This window comes from Leptodactylus fuscus, chromosome 1 (genome assembly GCF_031893055.1).
Source record: "Leptodactylus fuscus isolate aLepFus1 chromosome 1, aLepFus1.hap2, whole genome shotgun sequence".
In the NCBI taxonomy this organism is placed as follows: Eukaryota; Metazoa; Chordata; class Amphibia; order Anura; family Leptodactylidae; genus Leptodactylus; species Leptodactylus fuscus.
The window spans coordinates 175352283-175378086 of NC_134265.1; the positions used below are offsets into that span (position 1 = coordinate 175352283).

The following is a 25804-nucleotide window of genomic DNA, read 5'->3' on the forward strand; positions in this document are numbered from 1 at the left end:
TTGGGGTTACGTGCACCCACAATTTTTACTACTGGTATACAGTGCCATTGTCTGACTGGGAATTCAAAGAGTATATTGGGAATACAAATACCCTCATTTCTTGCTACTGCCATATAGTGCCAGTTTCTGACTGGGAATTCAAAGAATATATTGGGGTTACGTGCACCCACAATTTTTACTACTGGTATACAGTGCCATTGTCTGACTGGGAATTCAAAGAATATATTGGGGTTATAAATACCCTCATTTCTTGCTACTGCCATATAGTGCCAGTTTCTGACTGGGAATTCAAAGAATATATTGGGGTTACGTGCACCCACAATTTTTACTACTGGTATACAGTGCCATTGTCTGACTGGGAATTCAAAGAGTATATTGGGAATACAAATACCCTCATTTCTTGCTACTGCCATATAGTGCCAGTTTCTGACTGGGAATTCAAAGAATATATTGGGGTTACGTGCACCCACAATTTTTACTACTGGTATACAGTGCCATTGTCTGACTGGGAATTCAAAGAATATATTGGGGTTATAAATACCCTCATTTCTTGCTACTGCCATATAGTGCCAGTTTCTGACTGGTAATTCAAAGAATATATTGGGGTTACGTGCACCCACAATTTTTACTACTGGTATACAGTGCCATTGTCTGACTGGGAATTCAAAGAGTATATTGGGAATACAAATACCCTCATTTCTTGCTACTGCCATATAGTGCCAGTGTCTGACTGGTAATTCAAAGAATATATTGGGGTTACGTGCACCCACAATTTTTACTACTGGTATACAGTGCCATTGTCTGACTGGGAATTCAAAGAATATATTGGGGTTATAAATACCCTCATTTCTTGCTACTGCCATATAGTGCCAGTTTCTGACTGGGAATTCAAAGAATATATTGGGGTTACGTGCACCCACAATTTTTACTACTGGTATACAGTGCCATTGTCTGACTGGGAATTCAAAGAATATATTGGGGTTATAAATACCCTCATTTCTTGCTACTGCCATATAGTGCCAGTTTCTGACTGGTAATTCAAAGAATATATTGGGGTTACGTGCACCCACAATTTTTACTACTGGTATACAGTGCCATTGTCTGACTGGGAATTCAAAGAATATATTGGGGTTATAAATACCCTCATTTCTTGCTACTGCCATATAGTGCCAGTTTCTGACTGGTAATTCAAAGAATATATTGGGGTTACGTGCACCCACAATTTTTACTACTGGTATACAGTGCCATTGTCTGACTGGGAATTCAAAGAATATATTGGGAATACAAATACCCTCATTTCTTGCTACTGCCATATAGTGCCAGTTTCTGACTGGTAATTCAAAGAATATATTGGGGTTACGTGCACCCACAATTTTTACTACTGGTATACAGTGCCATTGTCTGACTGGGAATTCAAAGAATATATTGGGAATACAAATACCCTCATTTCTTGCTACTGCCATATAGTGCCAGTGTCTGACTGGGAATTCAAAGACTATATTGGGGTTACGTGCACCCACAATTTTTACTACTGGTATACAGTGCCATTGTCTGACTGGGAATTCAAAGAGTATATTGGGAATACAAATACCCTCATTTCTTGCTACTGCCATATAGTGCCAGTTTCTGACTGGGAATTCAAAGAATATATTGGGGTTACGTGCACCCACAATTTTTACTACTGGTATACAGTGCCATTGTCTGACTGGGAATTCAAAGAATATATTGGGGTTATAAATACCCTCATTTCTTGCTACTGCCATATAGTGCCAGTTTCTGACTGGTAATTCAAAGAATATATTGGGGTTACGTGCACCCACAATTTTTACTACTGGTATACAGTGCCATTGTCTGACTGGGAATTCAAAGAGTATATTGGGAATACAAATACCCTCATTTCTTGCTACTGCCATATAGTGCCAGTTTCTGACTGGGAATTCAAAGAATATATTGGGGTTACGTGCACCCACAATTTTTACTACTGGTATACAGTGCCATTGTCTGACTGGGAATTCAAAGAGTATATTGGGAATACAAATACCCTCATTTCTTGCTACTGCCATATAGTGCCAGTTTCTGACTGGGAATTCAAAGAATATATTGGGGTTACGTGCACCCACAATTTTTACTACTGGTATACAGTGCCAATTTCTAACTAGGAATTCAAAATGCGCAAGGCTCCCGGAAAGGGACGTGGACGAGGCCGTGGGTGAGGTCGGGGGAATGGTTCTGGGGAGCAAGGTAGCAGTGAAGCCACAGGGCGTCCCGTGCCTACTCCTGTGGGGCAGCAAGCATTGCGCCACTCCACAGTGCCAGGGTTGCTTGCCACATTAACTAAACTGCAGGGTACAAACCTTAGTAGGCCCGAGAACCAGGAACAGGTCTTGCAATGGCTGTCAGAGAACGCTTACAGCACATTGTCCAGCAGCCAGTCAGACTCTGCCTCCTCTCCTCCTATTACCCAACAGTCTTGTCTTCCTTCCTCCCAAAATTCCGAAGCTTTACAGAACAATAACCCAAACTGTCCCTGCTCCCCAGAGCTGTTCTCCGCTCCTTTCATTGTCCCTCAACCTGCCTCTCCACGTCACGATTCCACGAACCTAACAGAGGAGCATCTGTATCCAGATGCTCAAACACTAGAGTCTCCTCCATCTCCGTTCGATTTGGTGGTGGATGACCAGCAACCCACCCTCATCGACGATGATGTGACGCAGTTGCCGTCAGGGCATCCAGTTGACCGGCGCATTGTGCGGGAGGAGGAGATGAGACAGGAGTTGGAAGAGGAAGTGGTGGATGATGAGGACACTGACCCGACCTGGACAGGGGGGATGTCAAGCGGGGAAAGTAGTGTGGATGTTGAGGCAGGTGCAGCACCAAAAAGGGTAGCTAGAGGCAGAGGCAGAGGTCAGCAGCTTAGGCGAAGCCAGGCCACACCCGGAATCTCCCAAGATGTTCCAGTTCGTACCCAGCCCCGAAAAACTCCCACCTCGAGGGCACGTTTCTCGAAGGTGTGGAGTTTTTTCAAGGAATGCGCCGAGGACAGATATAGTGTTGTCTGCACAATTTGCCTCTCGAAATTGATTAGGGGCTCTGAGAAGAGCAACCTGTCCACCACTTCAATGCGCCGTCATTTGGAATCCAAGCACTGGAATCAGTGGCAGGCAGCAACGGCAGGACAAAGGCCGACTGCCGTTCACGCCACTGCCACTGCCTCTGCCTCTGCCACTGCCACTGCTGACTGTGCTGGCGATGCACTCCAGAGGACGAGCCAGGACACCACTTCATCTGCCTCCGCCACTTTGTTGACTTCTACCTCATCCTCCCCTGGTCCTGTCTTATCTCCTTCTCCTGCACCATCAAAGGCACCATCAGGCGTTTCTTTACAACAACCCACCATCTCTCAGACATTGGAGCGGCGGCAGAAATACACTGCTAACCACCCACACGCGCAAGCCTTGAACGCCAACATCGCTAAACTGCTGGCCCAGGAGATGTTGGCGTTCCGGCTTGTTGAAACTCCCGCCTTCCTGGACCTGATGGCAACTGCGGCACCTCGCTATGCCGTCCCTAGCCGTCACTACTTCTCCCGGTGTGCCGTCCCCGCCTTGCACCAGCACGTGTCACTCAACATCAGGCGGGCCCTTAGTTCCGCGCTTTGCACAAAGGTCCACTTGACCACCGACGCGTGGACAAGTGCATGCGGACAGGGACGCTACATTTCACTGACGGCACACTGGGTGAATGTAGTTGAGGCTGGGACTGCTTCCCAAACTGGCCCGGTGTACCTCGTCTCCCCGCCTAACATTCCTGGCAGGGACACGAGAAGAACACCCCCCTCCTCCTCCTCCTCTACCGCCTCCTCCTCCGCCACCGCCTCCTCCTCCGCCACCGCCTCCTCCTCCGCTGTTAGATTGACCCCAGCTACGAGTTGGAAACGTTGCAGCACTGGCGTTGGTAGACGTCAGCAGGCTGTGCTGAAGCTGATCAGCTTGGGGGACAGACAGCACACTGCCTCCGAGGTGAGGGATGCCCTCCTCGATGAGACGGCAATATGGTTTGAGCCGCTGCACCTGGGCCCAGGCATGGTCGTTTGTGATAACGGCCGGAACCTGGTAGCAGCTCTGGAGCTTGCCGGACTCCAACATGTTCCATGCCTGGCCCACGTCTTCAACCTAGTGGTGCAACGTTTCCTAAAGAGCTACCCCAATGTTCCAGAGCTACTGGTGAAAGTGCGGCGCATGTGCGCCCACTTTCGCAAGTCGACAGTAGCCGCTGCTAGCTTAAAATCTCTCCAGCAACGCCTGCATGTGCCACAACACCGGCTTTTGTGCGACGTCCCCACACGCTGGAACTCAACGTTTCAGATGTTGAATAGAGTGGTTGAGCAGCAGAGACCTTTGATGGAATACCAGCTACAAAACCCTAGGGTGCCACAAAGTCAGCTGCCTCAGTTTCACATCCATGAGTGGCCATGGATGAGAGACCTTTGTGACATCCTACGGGTCTTTGAGGAGTCCACAAGGAGGGTGAGCTCTGAGGATGCGATGGTGAGCCTTACAATCCCGCTCTTGTGTGTTCTGAGAGAATCCCTGATTGACATCAGGGATAACTCAGATCACACAGAGGAGTTAGGGATAGCATCCGATCCGTCACAGCTGGAGAGTAGGTCCACACATCTGTCCGCTTCACTGCGTTTAATGGAGGAGGAGGAGGAGGAGGAGGAGGAAGAAGAGTTGTCCGATGATGTGATGGTGATACAGGAGGCTTCCGGGCAACTTCGAATCGTCCCATTGTTGCAGCGCGGATGGGTAGACATGGAGGATGAGGAGGAAATGGAGATTGAACTTTCCGGTGGGGCCAGAGGAGTCATGCCAACTAACACTGTGGCAGACATGGCTGAGTTCATGTTGGGGTGCTTTACAACCGACAAGCGTATTGTCAAAATCATGGAGGACAACCAGTACTGGATCTTTGCTATCCTTGACCCCCGGTATAAAAACAACATCTCGTCTTTTATTCCGGTAGAGGGGAGGGCCAATCGCATCAATGCTTGCCACAGGCAATTGGTGCAGAATATGATGGAGATGTTTCCAGCATGTGACGTTGGCGGCAGGGAGGGCAGTTCCTCCAGTAGGCAACCAAGTTCTCACCGGTCCACACAAACGAGGGGCACACTGTCTAAGGTCTGGGACACCTTGATGGCACCCCCTCGCCAAAGTGCCGCCACGGAGGGTCCTAGTGTCACCAGGCGTGAGAAGTATAGGCGCATGTTGCGGGAATACCTTTCCGACCACAGCCCTGTCCTCTCCGACCCCTCTGCGCCCTACACGTATTGGGTGTCGAAGTTGGACCTGTGGCTTGAACTTGCCCTATATGCCTTGGAGGTGCTGTCCTGTCCTGCCGCCAGCGTCCTATCTGAGAGGGTGTTCAGTGCAGCCGGTGGCATCATCACTGACAAGCGCACCCGTCTGTCAGCTGAGAGTGCCGACCGGCTCACTTTGATAAAAATGAACCACCACTGGGTAGAGCCGTCATTTTTGTGCCCACCTGTGTAAAGCACCCCAACATGAAACTCCATGTCTGTACTCAACCTCTCCAATTCCTCCGCATCCTCATACTCATCCACCATAAGCGTTGCACAATTCTGCTAATACTAGGCTCCCTCCACCCTGATTTCCCCCAACTCTGCTGGTTAGAGGCTCCCTCCACCCTGATTTCCACCAACTCTGCTGGTTAGAGGCTCCCTCCACCATGAATTTGCCCAAACTGGGCTGTTTAGAGGCTCCCTCCACCATGAATTGGTCCAAACTGGGGTGGTTAGAGGCTCCCTCCACCATGAATTGGTCCAAATTGGGTTTTTTAGAGGCTCCCTCCACCATGAATTTGCCCAAACTGGGCTGTTTAGAGGCTCCCTCCACCATGAATTGGTCCAAACTGGGCTGGTTAGAGGCTCCCTCCACCATGAATTTCCCAAAACTTGGCTGTTTAGAGGCTCCCTCCACCATTAATTGGTCCAAACTGGGCTGGTTAGAGGCTCCCTCCACCATTAATTGGTCCAAACTGGGCTGGTTAGAGGCTCCCTCCACCATTAATTGGTCCAAACTGGGCTGGTTAGAGGCTCCCTCCACCATGAATTTCCCAAAACTTGGCTGTTTAGAGGCTCCCTCCACCATTAATTGGTCCAAACTGGGCTGGTTAGAGGCTCCCTCCACCATGAATTTGCCCAAACTGGGCTGTTTAGAGGCTCCCTCCACCATGAATTTGCCCAAACTGGGCTGTTTAGAGGCTCCCTCCACCATGAATTGGTCCAAACTGGGCTGGTTAGAGGCTCCCTCCACCATGAATTTCCCAAAACTTGGCTGTTTAGAGGCTCCCTCCACCATTAATTGGTCCAAACTGGGCTGGTTAGAGGCTCCCTCCACCATGAATTTGCCCAAACTGGGGTGGTTAGAGGCTCCCTCCACCATTAATTGGTCCAAACTGGGCTGGTTAGAGGCTCCCTCCACAATTAATTGGTCCAAACTGGGCTAATTAGAGGCTCCCTCCACCATGAATTGGTCCAAACTGGGTTTTTTAGAGGCTCCCTCCACCATGAATTTCCCAAAACTTGGCTGTTTAGAGGCTCCCTCCACCATGAATTGGTCCAAACTGGGCTGGTTAGAGGCTCCCTCCACCATGAATTTCCCAAAACTTGGCTGTTTAGAGGCTCCCTCCACCATTAATTGGTCCAAACTGGGCTGGTTAGAGGCTCCCTCCACCATGAATTTGCCCAAACTGGGCTGTTTAGAGGCTCCCTCCACCATGAATTGGTCCAAACTGGGCTGGTTAGAGGCTCCCTCCACCATGAATTTCCCAAAACTTGGCTGTTTAGAGGCTCCCTCCACCATTAATTGGTCCAAACTGGGCTGGTTAGAGGCTCCCTCCACCATGAATTGGTCCAAACTGGGGTGGTTAGAGGCTCCCTCCACCATTAATTGGTCCAAACTGGGCTGGTTAGAGGCTCCCTCCACAATTAATTGGTCCAAACTGGGCTAATTAGAGGCTCCCTCCACCATGAATTGGTCCAAACTGGGTTTTTTAGAGGCTCCCTCCACCATGAATTTGCCCAAACTGGGCTGTTTAGAGGCTCCCTCCACCATGAATTGGTCCAAACTGGGCTGGTTAGAGGCTCCCTCCACCATGAATTTCCCAAAACTTGGCTGTTTAGAGGCTCCCTCCACCATTAATTGGTCCAAACTGGGCTGGTTAGAGGCTCCCTCCACCATTAATTGGTCCAAACTGGGCTGGTTAGAGGCTCCCTCCACCATGAATTTGCCCAAACTGGGCTGGTTAGAGGCTCCCTCCACCATGAATTTCCCAAAACTTGGCTGTTTAGAGGCTCCCTCCACCATTAATTGGTCCAAACTGGGCTGGTTAGAGGCTCCCTCCACCATGAATTTGCCCAAACTGGGGTGGTTAGAGGCTCCCTCCACCATTAATTGGTCCAAACTGGGCTGGTTAGAGGCTCCCTCCACAATTAATTGGTCCAAACTGGGCTAATTAGAGGCTCCCTCCACCATGAATTGGTCCAAACTGGGTTTTTTAGAGGCTCCCTCCACCATGAATTTGCCCAAACTGGGCTGTTTAGAGGCTCCCTCCACCATGAATTGGTCCAAACTGGGCTGGTTAGAGGCTCCCTCCACCATGAATTTCCCAAAACTTGGCTGTTTAGAGGCTCCCTCCACCATTAATTGGTCCAAACTGGGCTGGTTAGAGGCTCCCTCCACCATTAATTGGTCCAAACTGGGCTGGTTAGAGGCTCCCTCCACCATTAATTGGTCCAAACTGGGCTGGTTAGAGGCTCCCTCCACCATTAATTGGTCCAAACTGGGCTGTTTAGAGGCTCCCTCCACCATTAATTGGTCCAAACTGGGCTGGTTAGAGGCTCCCTCCACCATGAATTTGCCCAAACTGGGCTGTTTAGAGGCTCCCTCCACCATGAATTGGTCCAAACTGGGCTGGTTAGAGGCTCCCTCCACCATGAATTTCCCAAAACTTGGCTGTTTAGAGGCTCCCTCCACCATTAATTGGTCCAAACTGGGCTGGTTAGAGGCTCCCTCCACCATGAATTGGTCCAAACTGGGGTTTTTAGAGGCTCCCTCCACCATGAATTGGTCCAAACTGGGGTTTTTAGAGTCTCCCTCCACCATGAATTGGTCCAAACTGGGGTTTTTAGAGTCTCCCTCCACCATGAATTGGTCCAAACTGGGGTTTTTAGAGGCTCCCTCCACCATGAATTTGCCCAAACTCTGCTGGTTAGAGGCTCAATCCACCCTGATTTTCAAAACAAATGTTGGTGCCAACCTCAACTTACTACAAGGGCCAAATTCACTGCTGGTGACAAGCTCTCCTCACTGCAAGTGCCAAATACACATGTTTCAAGGTGTTTTCCTACTGTCAGAGAGGTGGTATTGAGTGTGTAAAGTGTGTAGTTGTTAGGCTGTGATGTTGGGGTAATAGAGGGTCTTTGGTGTGTTAGATGCCCCCAGACATGCTTCCCCTGCTGTCCCAGTGTCATTCCAGAGGTGTTGGCATCATTTCCTGGGGTGTCATAGTGGACTTGGTGACCCTCCAGACACGGATTTGGGTTTCCCCCTTAACGAGTATCTGTTCCCCATAGACTATAATGGGGTTCGAAACCCGTTCGAACACACGAACATTGAGCGGCTGTTCGAATCGAATTTCGAACCTCGAACATTTTAGTGTTCGCTCATCTCTAATTATTCATGGAGCATTCCAAAAGTTTGTATGAATTTCCTTACGCTAGGTTCACACCTGTGTTTGGGTTTCCGTTCTTTGGGTCTTCTTGGGGGCCCAAAAAAACAGAAACCGAATCTGCTTAAGCAGTTATAAAGGGGTCTGCCGGGTTACCGCCCAAAAAATGAAGAGAGAAAAAGGCATGCTTGCAAGACTTTTATATCTGCATTTTTCAAGCAGATTCAGGGATGGAATCCCTGAACAGAATCTGGGCTCGGTGTTAACCTAGCTTTAGGATAAAAAAAAAATACTAAAATTCGGCTTGGTGTGCATGTCTGGAGATGCTAGTGAAGTGCATGGGAAATGGAGACCAATGTAAATGGTAAAAAAAAATAAAAAAATAAATAAAAAATGTTGCATTAAGAAGCAGACCAATGGACGTGCAAGTTGTATTTTTTCCTAAGGATTAGAAATACAATTCAACATAACTTATAGAGGTCATAGTACATGATGTATGGGAGTAATTGAGTAGAGATTTGAGGGTATATTCAACATGGTGGTGCTAAAATGGTATTGGGGAAACTATATGCAGGTATGATGGGTTTTGGTGAAATAAACGTATTTAACATGTTTCGCAGGTAAATTCAAAAACTGCTAAAAATCACATCAAAACTGCCTTTTTGTCTTTTGGTAAAAACTATTGGGTAGGGGTTCAGGAGTTTAAGAAGGCTGGGAACGTCTGTTTAGAATATACCCATACATATAATTTATTATATATGACACACACATAGAGGTCTTTCATTCCTTTCAACTTCATCTTCATGAAACCCTAAAGTGACTGACGTTAACAGTATGGTTTCAAAAATTATGCAAAGTCAAAATATTCACTATGGACTTTAGCAACAGAGATTTATTACTTCTAATACCTATTAGCAGTCTAGATGAATTGGAAATGAGCATATAAAAATGTATTACACTTCATTAAATTCAAAGTCTGAAATCATGTCTGTGGTGGTCACACTCGGCAGGGCACCGTTTTTCAAGTTGAGCAATGATTTTTCTTATTGATAGTGGATTAATGTGTATTTTGATTCCAAGTTGCAATAGATCTTGTTGCAGAAAAAGATTACAAAACCTAAACCCTGTAAACCATACATGTAAGTTTTTTATTATCAACAGACAAAATAAAGCCACACCAGGATGGAAATAGCTCTTATCCCTCTTTACAAAAAAACAAAACAAAAACATTTTGTACCAATGTTGAATGACTGCATAATTACAGATTTTGGTATTAATCATTAAAATAGACTCTTTCCACTTAGGGGAACTTCTAAAAGAAGAAAATGTTATAGAAACTTGATTAGAATTTGATTATTTTCTATTCTGGATTGAATTTATATTTCTAGATTTATGCATTAGATTAGTGAGTGACTTGACTTGCTTTTGTCTTATGATATTTCTGTATTATAACACTTTTTGCAGCTTTTGATATTAAAAACAAAAAAACAAAAACCAGAACAGAAAAATACAAATACATACATATCATTTAAATACAAATGTGATTGCTTAATTCAAAAGCTATAGATTTAAGAGGCAAGGCCTAATGAATGCAATAAATGTCAGGCTGTGAAGGGGTTTAACCCCGAGACAGCATCTTCATTGACTTGTATATTGGTGTTCTTGCTTCTTCCTGGCTGGTGACATAGCTATTCTGAAAAAGGAGAGGGGGCTAACCACAATTTGAATCCCACAGATAAAGAAGTTAAAGGGGTCGGCCAATTTCAGACCAATATTGAGAGAAAAATGTTACTGCTTGTATAATTAAAAGAAATAAAATTTTCCTATATACTTTCTGTATCCTTAGGTTTTTCTAGAATTCATCTTGCTGTCATTCATTCTGTTATTTCTAGTGGATAAAATTCTGTCCATGGTCATGTGATTTATGGTCCATGGTCAAGTGATTTATGGTCCATAGTCATGTGATGAATACACAAGTACACTGCTCATTACCAAGCAGATGTCTGATTACTGTGCTGTTCCTATAAAGGGTTTTGTACCTGTATGTGCATCACATGACCACGGACTATAAATAACATGACCATGGTCAGAATTTCGTCCACTAGAAGTAACAGAATAAATAACAGCAAGCAGAGATCTAGAAAACCGTGAGGAATTGATACAATAACATTTGCCTCTCAATATTTGTGTGAGAGTGGCCAACCCCTTTAAGTCCTTTTGGGGCTTGTCAAAAATTCAACAGCAACAATATTACAAAATTCTACATTTTACTATGCATTTATGAAAAGTTGTTTTATAATTCGAGGTACACTTTAAGGCTAAGGCCCCAATGGGCGGAAACGCAGGGAGAACTGCGGCGTGAATGCATTGCAGTTCTTCCTGCAGCGCTTGCAACAGAAAGATCACTGAGTTTTCCTCCGCAAACTTTCTGTTACAATTATATCTATGGGAAAGCTGCTAGTGTTTCTGTAGATATCATTGACATGCTGCGATTTTCAAAACCGCAACGGTTTTGAAAATCACAGCGTGTCCGTGCTGCAATTTTTTCCGCAAAGTGGGCATGGGATTCGCATGAATCCCATCCACTTCGCAAGCACTGTAAAACCGCGGCGTTCTGGTGCGGCCAAATCGCAGCGTTTCCGGCCAGTGGGACCCCAGCCTAAAGGAATTATGCAGCTTCAAAAATTATCTGCAAATAAATCCACAGCACTTCTAAATTCTCACTGTTCCCTTGTGTACCCTTTTCTTGGCTTCATTTTACTTGAGACTCCTTGTATCACTGTTATTTAACCTTTTCGCTGCCAAGGGTCTCTGGAAATTTTGCACCTCCAGTAGCCAGAGCAATTTTCACAGTTTTGAGATGGACAAATCAAACCTAAATTGCAACATTAAAAAAGCATCCAACCCCCCATACCTATATATTTTCTTAAAGTAGACACCTGCAGCATTGTCAGAATGCCACTTGGTACTGTATACGAACAGGCACCTTCATGCAATTTTGATTTAAAGTGAGTGTTTTATGAAAAAATGCAAATAAATGTATATTAGTTGTTAAAAGCAGAAACCAAACAAAAAATTAGATGCACCAAACCTCCTAAAAATAAGAATTCAACATGTGCAGAGTTCATACATATCACTATGGCCTGAACCCGCATGCACGTGTCTTCAGAAAATCGCTAGAACTGGAAGGAACAAAAATCTGCTTTGAAGCTGGAAATGTTAAAAAAGTATCATCCTATAAAATGTAGGGATTACACACCATGAAAAGTAAGTGAACCCCTAAACCCTATATATTTTTTGAAAGTAGACAATCTGAGGATTACAAATGTCTTAATGGGTCATCGATAGCCACATCCACCTTCATGCAACTTTGCGACCAACACAAATAATTTTTTGAAAAAATACGCTAAAACACATATTTGCACCTAAAACTCTTGTTCAATCTCACATTCATATACAAAATACTTTTAAAATAATAGCTTATGGTGTATACAATGTGTATATATACTATATGTACCGCAAACATCAACTACAACAAGAGCTCGGACTCCCAAAAACACGAATACAGAAGACAAGCAGGATTTTGCTGTTGTTCACTAATATGTTAAAAAGCTATACTGCACCTACCAAACTGTGACTGTGATACCAAAATCTAACTTTTTTCAGAGTACACAGCATACCGTATATAAAAACACAATTTAATAGTTTATATATACAACCACCTTCATGCAACGTTGCAGCAGAGATTGCTAGCAAAAATTGCGCAAAAATTCAAATTTGCCACTAAAGTGCGGCTCAAGAAATCCCTTTCTGCAAACATAATGTACTGTCCATAAAACTGCAATATGTGAGGAGTTCATACATACCACACATGTATATATTTACAGGGGCGGGTGTTAAAGAATCACCAAAATCGCAGAAATACGCCATCCCATTTTGTGCATGCAAATTAAATAAGACTTTACATAAAAATGTTATTTTCCATCCCCCTATAATAATTTTAGCAATCTATACGTTCATCTCTAGTGATAATCGTTATTACTATTAGTACTTTTAGTGTGTAACGGACATCACTAGAGACGTATTTTACTGTAGAAAGCTCAGGTATAGACAGGACAGGGATTGGGTGAAATGTAAACTTTATTTGCGACTTTATGTATATGTTGTGTGTTTGGTGCGACTTTTTTTTTTTGGCTTGCGACCTGGACAATGGTAGACTTCTGGGTCACAGTGCCAACAAACTTCCTGGTTATGTTCAGGAGGTATAACATAAGAATACCCCACTAGAAAAGCTCAGGGGGGAATTATATTATAACTGTATGTGACAATCAGAGACAAATGTATAGTATACGCTCTGATTGGCAGGAGAAGGGTTAATAGGGACAATAGAGTCCCTGCCACCCCCCTCCTGCTGTCACATACAAGTTATGCAGAGAGTCTGATCGTTTCTCTGTCTCTCTCTCTCTCTGCTGCACTGCTCCGTGTCCCTCTTCCTTTCTTGTTAGAACGCAAATTGCTTGCTTAGACAGGAGGGGGGGGGGACACTTTCTTAACCAATTCACTCCCAAGGTGGCACTTCAGTAGCCGAGGACGTACTTAGTACGTCCTCCCTACTAATGCCGATATCTTTGGACTGCATCAACATATCTTGATGCTTTCAATTGCATTTTAAAGAAGAGAATCTCAACTCGATGATTGGATGTACAGTTTTGGAGAAATTCACTGTTGAAATGCTGTCAGGAATTGAGATCTGCAGTTGGATCTCAATGCCAAATAGTGTTTTCAACAGTGAATGGCTCCAAGACTGTAAGTAAAATCATCAAGTCCCTGGTATCATTTTAAAGATGAGAGTCTCTTCTTTAAAATGCATTTTAAAGCATCAAGACATGTTGATGCAGTCCAGAGATATCGGCATTAGTAGGGAGGACGTACTAAGTACGTCCTCGGCTACTGAAGTGCCACCTTGGGAGTGAATTGGTTAAGAAATTACATTTCCCATGATACATTTGCCTGCTCTCACACCCTGTGTTTGCTGCTCACAGGGGAAGGGGGGCGTGAGCTTGCAAATGGAGCATCACATCATGTGACCTCAGACGTAGGAATGATTTATTACCTGTGATTTCATTGGAGGGGAGAGCAGGCAGATGCATCATGGGAAACAGAATTTACTCACAGATCATCTGCATGTAAATAGCAGTGATACAACAGTGATCTATGAAGTTACCTATACGATTCCCAATGTTTACACCCCCAACATCAGTCAGGTATACTTTCTCCTCTCCACCTTCACTGCACTACAACCTTTGTAAGAGATTGCATCCTCCTTTGTAGAGACTTTAACCTTGCCTACAACCCTCTCATAGACAAATCTTCAGACAAGATCAAGATGTCCTACACTGCTCTCAAAAAATTATGCAAATGTCTGACCTCGATGCTGCTGTGCGATGCTTGGCATATACAGTCCTATGAAAAAGTTTGAGTTGGAGATGGGTATAACTGACCTCCTGGCAGGTAAAAGCAGAGGCCCAGACACGTATACAGTCCAATTTTAGAAACTCTTAGAAGCAGAACTTGAACATCTCTTTAAACTTTCATTGCGGTATCCCCTACTACGTACTTTCTCCCCTCCTTTCTTCATACGTCACTGGCATACCAAAGGAGGACAAAGACCCTGAACTTTTTTATTATTTTTTTTCAATGTAGATTGAGAGCCCCATATAGGACTCACAATGTACATTTTTTCCTATCAGCATGTCTTTGGAATATGGGAGGAAATCCACACAAATACGCACACATAAAAACACGTTCCAAATGTTGTAGAAGGATTCAAACCCAGGACTTCAGCACTGCAAGGCTGCAGTGCTAACTACTGAGCCACCGTGTTGCCCTGAAGACCTCCAACTTTGTTCCAGCTATAGACTTATTTCCCTCATAAATATGGATACAAAAACTGTTTGCAAAATTGATTGCTAACAGACTGGGACATCACTTAAAGAGGACCTTTCATCAGATTGGGCACAGGCAGTTCTATATACTGCTGGAAAGCTGACAGTGCGCTGAATTCATCGCACTGTCGGCTTTCCCGATCTGTGCCCCGGGTAAAGCGCTATCGGTCCCGGTACCGTAGCACTTTACAGTCAGAAGGGTGTTTCTGACACTTAGCCAGGAACAACGTCCTTCTGCCCAGCAGCGCCTATCACACTGTACAGTGTGAGCAGGGAGGAACATCCCCTCCCTCTGCTCACACAGCTCGTCCATAGACGAGTATTATCAGGAGAGGGAGGGGGCGTTCCTCCCCGCTCCACAGTACAGCGCGATAGGCGCTGCTGGGCAGAAGGGCGTCCCTGGCTCAGTGTCAGAAACGCCCTTCTGACTGTAAAGCACTACGGTATCGGGACCGATAGCGCTTTACCCGGGGCACAGATTTCCAGCAGTATATAAAACTGCCTGTGCCCAATCTGATGAAAGGTCCTATTTAAGCACCCTGCTCAGTTGGGCTTTATCCCTCGAAGAGAGGCGCACGACAATACACTGAAGGTCTTCTCTGCTCTCCACTACGCCCAACATTCACACACGCCCACGATGCTTCTCTCATTGAATACAGAGAGGGCCTTCGATAGAGCCGACTGGGGTTTTCTCGAGGCCACCCTGAATCAGAGAGAACACGCTCACACGCATACAGGCTTTGTATAACACCCCACAAGCACCGGTTCAGGTCAGCGCCTCTCTTGGATAGCTGCATTAATATCCTAAAGATGAATGATCTCCCTAGACTTCTTTATCTCTTCCACACAGTCCCTGTGTTTCTCCTCTACTCAGAAGTTGTTCTCAAAATTCATCTCGACTGTGAAACTGCCCAGAATATGCAGACATACCATGGCGAGAACTAAACAATTGGGCAGCTTAGTTGTCCCAGATTGTACTAATTATTATTTAGCTGCTGTCACCTCCCAGATTCTAGGGAGGCAGTATGCCACCCACCCTAAACTCTGGGTTGCTATTGAGAGCTCTCTGAGTCGATTCCCCCTTTTGTCCTTGCCCTGGCGCCATAGACGGCGCTGGTCGGATAGAGCTACTTCCTCCCTCTTGTATGTTACCTAGCAAGTCTTGGGTATATGCCGCTCATACCCTACCAGTTTTTGACTTTTCACAAACGATGGACCTCTGATCCTCCTCTTGGGCAATCCAGACTTTCCTACTGCCCTATTCCCCTTCTTCCTCTACCGCCTCACAACTCCAACAGCTTTTAATTTTTCCCAAGTCCCTGACCTTCTTCCTTCCCTACACCAACTTAATTCCTTGTCTTTTTGTCTGGTGTAACGTCTCCTTTATTGTTAGCAAATACGCTTTATTTGGCAGCCCAGGGTTTGGATATGTGAGGTTTCTATATCCTTCACAGCTGATGTGTAGGTGGGCTCAACAGGAGAGTGTGTATGGCCATATGTTAGTCCATACTGAGAGTTCTGGCTACTGTTTATCTAGCAGCCGGGTTATTTATATATTATACATTTTTTGGGCTTACTAACTCATTTATTCTTGCCCACTGCTAACTAGGTCTTACATTTGGCTGTTATCGGGGCTATTTTTTTGGCCATCCGCGACTATTCCACCTGAGTTATATATCTCAGGGTGTTTATATATTAGCTGTGGTACGCTATTACTAGGGACCCATGTCAGTGTTTCATATGCATTTTTTATGCATATTTTTTGTTCCTAGGCATCAGGGACAGTATTGTTTGTAGTACTACTAGCCGTACAATTTACCCAGTGCTCCTGGTTTGTTGCCATTGAATTATTCGGATCACTGTTATTTATACTTTAGTTGTGTGAACCTATTTCATTTTATTTATTTAATAAAAGCTAAGTTTTATAGGGGTTTTTTTTTTCAGTGATTTTTGCATATATTTGGTCCCCTCCACCGTCAGTGATACAGTTAAGTTTTTTATGCTACAATATTTGCAATAGTATTAAATGACAAATGATAATCTGCTTAAAGAAGACAGCACTGTCAAAAACACATTTAGGCTAAGGCGCCACTGGGCGGAAAAGCAGCGCTAGAGAGCTGAGGGAAGAAACGTGGTGTGAATGCTTTGCAGTTCTTCCCACAGCCCTTTCAACAGAAAGTTCACAGAGTTTTCCTCCGTGGACTTTCTGTTACAATTATATCTATAGGAATGCTGCTGGCATTTCCATAGATATAATTGACATGCTGCAATTTTCAAAATTGCAACGGTTTTGGAAATCGCAGCGTGTCCGCGCTGCGATTTTTTCCACAAAGTGGGCATGGGATTCATATGAATCCCATCCATTTTGCAAGTACTGTAAAACACTGGCCAAATTGCGGCGTTTCCGGCCAGTGGGACTCCAGCCTTAAAAAGCTTGAAATAAAAGAAAAGTTTGAGAATTATGATGTGTAAGACAGAGACAGGAGTTGTATTGACAAGCTAAAAATAACTAGGTGGAGAACAAGATCAAATTTAACCTTAGCAGGTCTACTAGTCACAATTTAACAAATTCCAAATTAACAGTTTTGCTTCCCAGGTCTTTGAAACCTCTTAATAAAATATAATCTTTTAAACTATAATTATTGATAAAGTGACCTATCCAGATAACCATATCTTCTAGGGGAGTAATAGAAGCCTATGCATACAACCTGGTCAACGCTGAGGAAACAGTCAATGCAATATTAGAACCGACAGCATAGGATGTCAGAATTAAAAATGTATGTGGCAAAGCATCAGGGTAATGTACATGTTAATTGAAAAACCTAGTGAGTACTTGAAAATCATATACCATGCTGTGTGTGAATGTGTAGTAAGCATAAAAGATGGACAGGATTATTACAGAAGAAAACAAAAGTATATATATATATATATATATATATAATAAATAACACGTTCTTGCATGCTTCATACAGAATACCTAGGGTTTACAAACTCTGCTTGTGGGTGAAGTCGTGCTATATAAAAGACTCCCAAAAAAGTTATGAAAACATACAGTAAAAAGGAGTTAGACCATTCAATGAACAAATAGGCATTTAGGTGGTCATAACTAAGAGAGCGTTCACACTACTGTCATTGTCCGACAGGTAGTGTCCGCTCCTAGTGTCCGTTTAAAATCTTGCACGGACATTAGGAGCGGACAGGTTTTGCTGTCTGCTTGAAAAGTCGGACATCTTTACAAACGGACAGCTAAGGACAGGCACGGAGTGCAAAAGAACACACCCGATCGCCATTTAAATGAATGAAAACTGTCACGGACACAGCTAGCGTCCGCTGCTAATGTCCGTGTGAGATTTTGAACGGACACTAGCAGCGGACACTACCTGTCGGACAATGACAGTAGTGTGAACGCTCCCTAAGAAATCGAAGAAACAAAACCTAAAAAGTAAAGTTGGGCAATCACTGCAAAAAAATCCAAAACATAGTAAACTTTCTTATATCAATAATTATTTTGTATCCATGCCATCCTGTATCACACTGCCATTGGCTAAGAGATACGCCACTCACTGATAACTGTCCAATGAGGAATGCTGATAAATTAATCATATTAGCAATTCTGATTGGATAGTAAACAGTAAGTAACTGCAGTGAGAGACAGGATGCTTGGTAAAGTGTAACACAATGGAATTACAGTATGGGAACAGTGTGCAGCAAGGGAGTGGTTTCTCTAGTCTGGAGCAAAAACTAAATGGCTACAGTAGATTGAGTAACTACCATGGTCGGTATACAACACACTGCCCACCATGTTCATGTAAATCTACGATGCATACCTGTATCATACATGTGTACATAGCAGACACACAGGGCAGGGTAATGTAATACATAGGTTTATAAATAAATTTAGAGTAATATACAAATTGCTAAGGAAAAAGTTCATGTATAGTTCTGATGGGGAACAATACGGTCTGACACTGTACTCATGTCCTTATGATATCATTTGTATGCGGTGCTGCCCTCTAATACATACCGTATACAGAGCTATACACATGGCTGCCCATATAATATTTAATATATGAACAGTCATGTGTACTGCTCTTTAAACAGTATATGCTATGAGGACAGCACTGTTTACACAATATGTGGTGCTGATATATACTGTATACAGAACTCTACGCTTGGCTACCCATGCCCTTACACTGTGTATTGCACATACTGCTAGCCCTACCAAGTGAGTGCAGACTATTACATGAGATACACATTTAAAGGGGTTGTCCAGGGAAAAAAAAGTGTTTATTCTGTGGAGACCAGGGAAAAATAAATACATAAATAAAACACTCACCTGTCCCCACTTCTCTGGTGTCCTAGGCCAATGTCCAGCCCTGTGTAAGGGTAAGTTCACACTGGGTTTTTTTTGGGCCGGATTTTGAAACAGAATCCGCGTCAGAATCCGGCTCAAAAAACCGCCTACCATTGAATTCCATGGGCTCCTTTTTCCGCAAGCGATTTGTTCCTGCTCGCAAAAAAAAAAAGTGACATGCCCTTTCTTGCTGCGGATTCTGTGATGGAATCGTCCACGGTGCGAACACTCTCACCCAACTAGGCCCATTCATTTAGGTCTAATCCGGAGTGGAATGCCGTGACTGGATGCTGGGCCACTGTATGCACTGCAGCGGTCTCCAGTCGCGGCTAGCCATTTTTTGGACCGGATTCTGAGGCAGCCTTAGTCCCCACTGCACGTGACCACTGAGGCCAATCAGCAACCTCAGCAGCCTAAGGAAAGGAATCAGAACAAGCCCCTGGGCACAGAAGGACCAGACAGCGGCCTGGGTCACCGGGGATAGGTATTTTTTTTTGTTTTTTCCCCCTACCTTTCCTGATATCCAGAAAAAAGGGAGTTTTTACTGGACACCTTTTTTGTATCAACTGTAAAATACTGCTGGCAAACATACAATGTTGTGTATTCTCAGCACCTGAAACGTGCCATGTTCCGCTTGTAACTGCCACATTAAATTTTCATTGGTCAGTCGCAAAGTAGTTAATCTAATGTTTGACCTTGTACATGGACCCTCTAAATTGTAAAGCACTACTTTACATGTTAAAAATAAAAATTATTATTATTTCAACATAAAATTTCAGTGATATAAGATTTGTATAAACTTTGGCAAAAAGTCTTTTACTAACTTTACAGACAGTAATGTAAAATGCCAACGTAATTCTAACAAATGAATGGGATAGGGAGGAGACTGAGCGTTGAACAGATTATAGCAAAATTGCGGTTAATCCGTTCATTATTAAAGTATAAAGCTGCTTGATCACAGGAAAAAAAACTGTTTTATATATCAACCTTTATACTTTACATTGTGTGGGTAAGTAGATAAACTAACAGCTAGGGAAAATGGCTTTCCATTCATGTCCCTTAAAATAACAAAAAAGTATTTCTTTTTCCAGGATGCGCTTAAAAACTGTCCGATTTAAGAAAGATCAAAGCAGTGAATGTCATGTGTTCACAAGCATGAGTTTTCTTCCCCAACTTTTCCTCTGACTGCAGCTAAGAGATCTGTGTGATGGGGATAAGCACTAAGCCCAAAGGACAGGCGGTGCGCAGCAAGAAAGAAAGCAAACTCCCCTGTGCTTTTTGCAGGTCACTACCAAGGACCATGTTAGCAGATCCACACCAGACCCTTAACAGGCAGCTCTGCTGGTAGCAGTAATTAGCTTGGACAGATCTGGCTCGGAGAGTAGCAGCGAGGCAACATCATAATGAGCTCAGCTGGGATTAGCAGGACAGGGCAGGGAACCAAGAGAGCTGAGGCATTCTGCATTGCGTATGTATCAGGGAGATCAAACGAGTATGGCTGCCTAGGTTATCCCCTCACCACCACGTTCCCGAAATGAAGCAAGGCAGTGTGTAAAATACAGACTAATGAAGAGCGACACCTCCAACAGATGAGAGCCACATTAATTAACACAATCCCTGAATAGTGCAGTATTATTTCGGCTACTGATTTGCCATATGTGTCACTGACTTGAGCAAAAACAAGATTTAAAGGGATAAAATTTAGAAAACTTCATTACCAGTTGTCAGATTATTACACAAATGCAACCAGCTTACAGTTAAAAATACTACAAGTCTATGTTGCACTGCGGTGAGATAACCTGTTGAACCATAAAGGTGCTACACACCGAAACCTTAAGCGCAAATAGAGACGGGATAGGGTGGAAAAATAATGTTTACATGAAATTTTGTTTATTTCATCCGGTTGATCAGTACCTTGCAGCAAAAATGTGGTTTCTTCTGGCAAGTCAGTTACGCTGGCATAGGTTTTGCAAAAGAAAAGGTGACAATGAACAGACTTACATATTGTCATTGATATTTTCCTTGGCAGGGTCCTCTCTCCCAGTGCGTTCGGTTCAATCACTTAAACTTGTGTTTTCACACTGTATATGTAAACCCTCTTTACATCAAGCATCATAGAATTAGGACAGGTTCACATTACAGAATTGATGGAGGGATTTGAAGTGGTCTTCTGCCTCAGATGCCTCTCCAAATTCTGGCCGTGTGGACCCCGGAGGCACATCTGCTTGAGCTTGCCGATTAGCCCCAGACAAAATGGGGCTGATCAGCCTGAGTCTTGCATTGCAGATTCTGTGGCTGAATCAGCTGTGGATTCCAGAGCAAGATAGAGCAGGACACTTTCTTTTTTCAGAATCCTTTGTCGCTGACCTCCATTGACAATAATGGATGGCAGTTCCAGAAATCACCTCAGATTCTGCTCCAAATTATGCAATGTGAACTTAGCCTTAATGGTGCACTAAAAATAATAATACTATATTAAGATCATCATCTATTATGATTTCAGTTGTTCGAGTAAGGAATCAGCATTGTTATTGAGCCTGCCACATGACAAAACATTGCACATTTTCATCCGGACCATCACCTTCAATAATACGGTCAAGTTGCAGGTAAAGGCAATTGACTATGGCAGCGAGTTGTGGCCAGATTAGGATGCATACATTTGCATGGTACAATGTACAGGTATCACAGGTGTCCCACAGCATTCACTTGACTTCAGATGCTGAAGTCAAGTGAGTCTTCAATTAAATGGGTTTTCCCAAATGGGACATTTATGGCATATTATATGGATATGGGAGAATCACTAACTAGTAAAATTAAAAAAAACACGAAAACTTGGTAATCTTCAGTAGTTGATACCTTTTTAATGGCTAACTCATAATGATGACAAATGGCTGACGTTTCGGAACGCAAAAAGGCTCCTTTATCAAAGTAAATTTAAAAACATTTCTGAAGGAGCATATTTATATACAGAGCAGGCACAAAGGGTGTTAGATTTCAGGAGGAAGGGGGGGGGGTTGTTAGTAATTAGTGAGACAATGTAAACACTTGGTAGAGACATTTGGTAGAGACAATGTAGTAATAGGTAGAGACAATGTAAACACTTACAGGTCCTTATCAGTTCACACATTACTGTAAAAAGACATGAAATCCTGTGATGCATTAAGTCCACACTCTAGTGTCTGAAGCAGTGTCATGAACTTATACTCATGTATATGCCGTTCTCTCTTTGATCTGAAATTCCCTCTCAAAACCAGAATTTTCATGTCATTGGTGATGTTGTGATCCCCACTGCAAAAATGTTTTGACACGGGAAGGTCAATTCTTTGTTCTTTAATAGTATGGCGATGTGAGTTCATACGCAGTCTAAGCTGCTGTCCGGTCTCTCCAACATACAGATTTTCAGTGGAACATTTGGTACACATAATTAAATACACTACATTGGAAGTGCTGCAGGTGAAGGTACCTGGGATTTTATATTCCTTGTTCGAGTTTGGTATCTCTATCCTGTCAGTGGTCAGTATGTGGGGGCAGGTTTAGCACCTCTTATTTCCACATGGAAATGTTCCGAAACGTCAGCCATTTGTCATCATTATGAGTTAGCCATTAAAAAGGTATCAACTACTGAAGATTACCAAGTTTTCGTGTTTTTTTTTATATTTCCAACCCACTGGCTAACACGGTACAACAACGAACATTTTCCTTATAGTAAAATTAATACATAACTTTATTCGTACAATGATATTTAAAATTTATAATTGATAGGCAGAATTATGGAACCAAAACCCTACGACAAATGATGTTACTTCACAAGGGAATGTATGCTGAATAACTCTCGTCCCATTGGGAAGATATCCAGCCGCTAACCAGATGAATCTCGCTCAATAATAATAAATTCTAATATCCATAGATACATGTCACTCTAAAAGACACTAATTATAAACAGGCCACAAAATATATAATAGAAGTCAATACAGTCAGTCCATAATTAGTCAGCATCATTGACTTGGTGAGACGGTACATGATATACATTTGTATCTCAGATCTTGGAATAAATAAATGTGCAGTTCACATACAAATATTTTAAGACGTATATATTGCTTAGGGACAAAAGTCCCATGACCCAACGCAAAGATGAAGCTGCAAAAACAGGAACTGCAAAAATGTAAGATTATGTTATTATACAGCTGTGAAAAACCCATGCAAATATAAAATACTTACTTTTCAACCAGCAACTTTTTGTTTTCCCGTTTAAAGTGAGCAAGTTCATTCCAAACTGCATCGGAGTTTTCTTGTCTGAGCTGAGAAGGATCTGCACGAGTAGGTCGATTCTTATGAGACATCTTCCTATAATGTTTATGCAAATTAAAACCAACAATCATTTCAATGTCCATATAAAGAAAACGCAACAAACTAAGCTTTTGTTAACATGGAAATATGGAGTTTGCACCAACTAATGAAAAAACAAACAAACTAGAATATACTAGAATTATAAATTACTTTCTAAAGCAGAAATATGAAATGGAGAGGTGCAACGGAAAATTGTGCCCTATAGCATAGTAATACAGCGATCTCAAAGTATGAGCAAATGGCTCCTTCATTCGGGCAAGCAGTGGGGTAACAAAGCTCTGTGACATCTTCATAACAATTGTGGACCACAAAGACTTATTCCCAACAAGTGGAAACAATATAACATATATTTAATATATTTCTTAAGGATAACATACAGCAGCACATTATATACAATAGGCTGTCTTCAATATAAAATGAATGTGATTGATGTACTTTATTCTCTAAAATACTGTCTTTATAATGTACATAAGAGCAAATACATGTTAAGAATGCTTAAAAAATTAAAGACATTCACAAACTGCTAACAAACTGAAAATGAAGAAATGTCATAAATGGTCAGCCCATCAAAGCAGGGGACCCCTCTATGATGTTCACATGACATACAGGCCATACAAACAGGGGTTTCCTTCAGGAAACAACCCCTATAACATAGTGCTTTTATGCTTTATAATACTGCAGTAGGGCATGGTTCACATCTACTCCCGGTCTCCACCTTGTGGGTTTCCGTCTTCTGCCCGAGAACTGGACAAGAGACGGAAACCTGTCAGTCAGTGTCCGTCCGTGAGCGTCTTCTGGTCTCGGCGGCGAAACCAGGGCTTTTTTCAACTGGACACAAAGTCCTGCATGTCCGACTTTGTGTCCAGTAAAACAAAAAACAAAAACAAAAAAAACGGTTTTGTCGTGGAGAGGCAGAAGACGCTCATGGGCACTCAGGGCGGTCACTTTGCAATCCCATTCAAATGAATGGGTTTGAAAACTGAGGGTTTCTGTCTCCTGTCCAGTTTCTCGGGCAGAAGATGGAAACCTGCAAAGCGGAGACTGGGTGCAGGTGTGAACCCGCCCTTAGGAGGTCTCAATCAAAATTTCTTGTCCGTTTGACAACAACAAAAGCACAGTTTGTTGCTGTAATTTTGCTGTCAAAAATGCTTCAAGACCAATAGACACCATTATAAGCATTGGGGTCCATTAGCGCTTGGTTTTACTGTAACAGCATCACAGTTTGCATTATAGACAGAACCCATGAAGCTAATGAAATAAGAGATATTGTAATTTGAAAATATTGCAATAGTTGCTAGCAACCTTTTACAATTAAAGGTAATGTATTGTTATCCTAAAGGCAAACCATATCGAGTATACAAGTAGAGGGTGTAGGGTTCTTCCGATTAGCACTCCCTGGTGCCCAATTAACATTATGGGACTTAACACACTGGGATGGAACTTGAAGAATCATCCACTCTACCTCACTTCACTCTATACACAGCCACAAAATGTATCCATATGTAATCAAAGATTATTTTTTAACAATATTTGAGGCTTAACTCACCTGCCTCCCCCATCTTCAATCTGTTCTATTTGCTCTTTAAGTGTCCTGTAAGCAGTCTGCAATGCCAATAGTCTCTGCTTGCGTTGCTCATGTGCTTTTTGTAGTTCTACATTCTCTTTAACCTTGGATACCACAATGATATATAACAATGTCAAAATAAAATTAGTCACTGCAAGCAGATATAAAAGTGAAAATAATCAGTCATTAAACAGATCAATCAATTAGAGGGTAGCACGGTAGCTCAATGGTTTGCACTATAGCCTTGCAGTGCTGGAGTTCTGGGTTCGAATCCTTGTGAGCCCTATATGGGACAGTGACCGCAATGTCTGTAAAGCAATGCAGAATATGATGGTACTGTACAAACAGCTAAATAAATATTAAATAAATAAATTAATTAAAACAATTAAGGTATGACTGCTTGACGTGTTGAAATCTATAAACAAAAAGCTCACAGCTCACTAGAATGAATAGGTATGATTGAAAAGCACTTAGTTTAGTCCCATGTCCTTAAAGATTAAGTATGAAGAGTTTATAAGTCATATGAATGAATGAAAACCAACTTGGTCTAGTATGAAGAGGCCCAACTCCAAAATTTTACTAATAAAATGTGGACAATGTCATCTCCATGTCATCACAGAAGGGCTCACACAACTTGGAGCCCCGAGAACTTAATACACCCACTGAGTTGTCGGTTTATGCCATACTGATCCCTTTAAAACAAAAAATGACGATAAAGGGTATGAAGCAGAACTTTTTGACATCTGAAAAGGGGTTCTAAACATTAAATAACAAGCATGTTCTAACAACTGAAGAGACAGCAGAATATTTTTATCTTCTATATTTTCATATTGAAAATAT

At 43.0% G+C, this 25804-nt stretch overlaps 1 protein-coding gene across 1 annotated transcript in view; it reads right to left on the bottom strand.

Moving 5' to 3' along the window:
- Positions 1 to 25804, bottom strand: part of CNTLN (centlein) — a 267766-nt gene that overhangs the window by 129174 nt on the left and 112788 nt on the right. The window contains exons 12-13 of the mRNA XM_075280345.1: positions 24947 to 25068; positions 23272 to 23397 (exon numbers count right to left, since the gene is read on the bottom strand). Of these exons, the coding sequence (XP_075136446.1) occupies positions 23272 to 23397; positions 24947 to 25068 (248 nt within the window). The remainder of the gene's footprint in view (positions 1 to 23271; positions 23398 to 24946; positions 25069 to 25804) is intronic.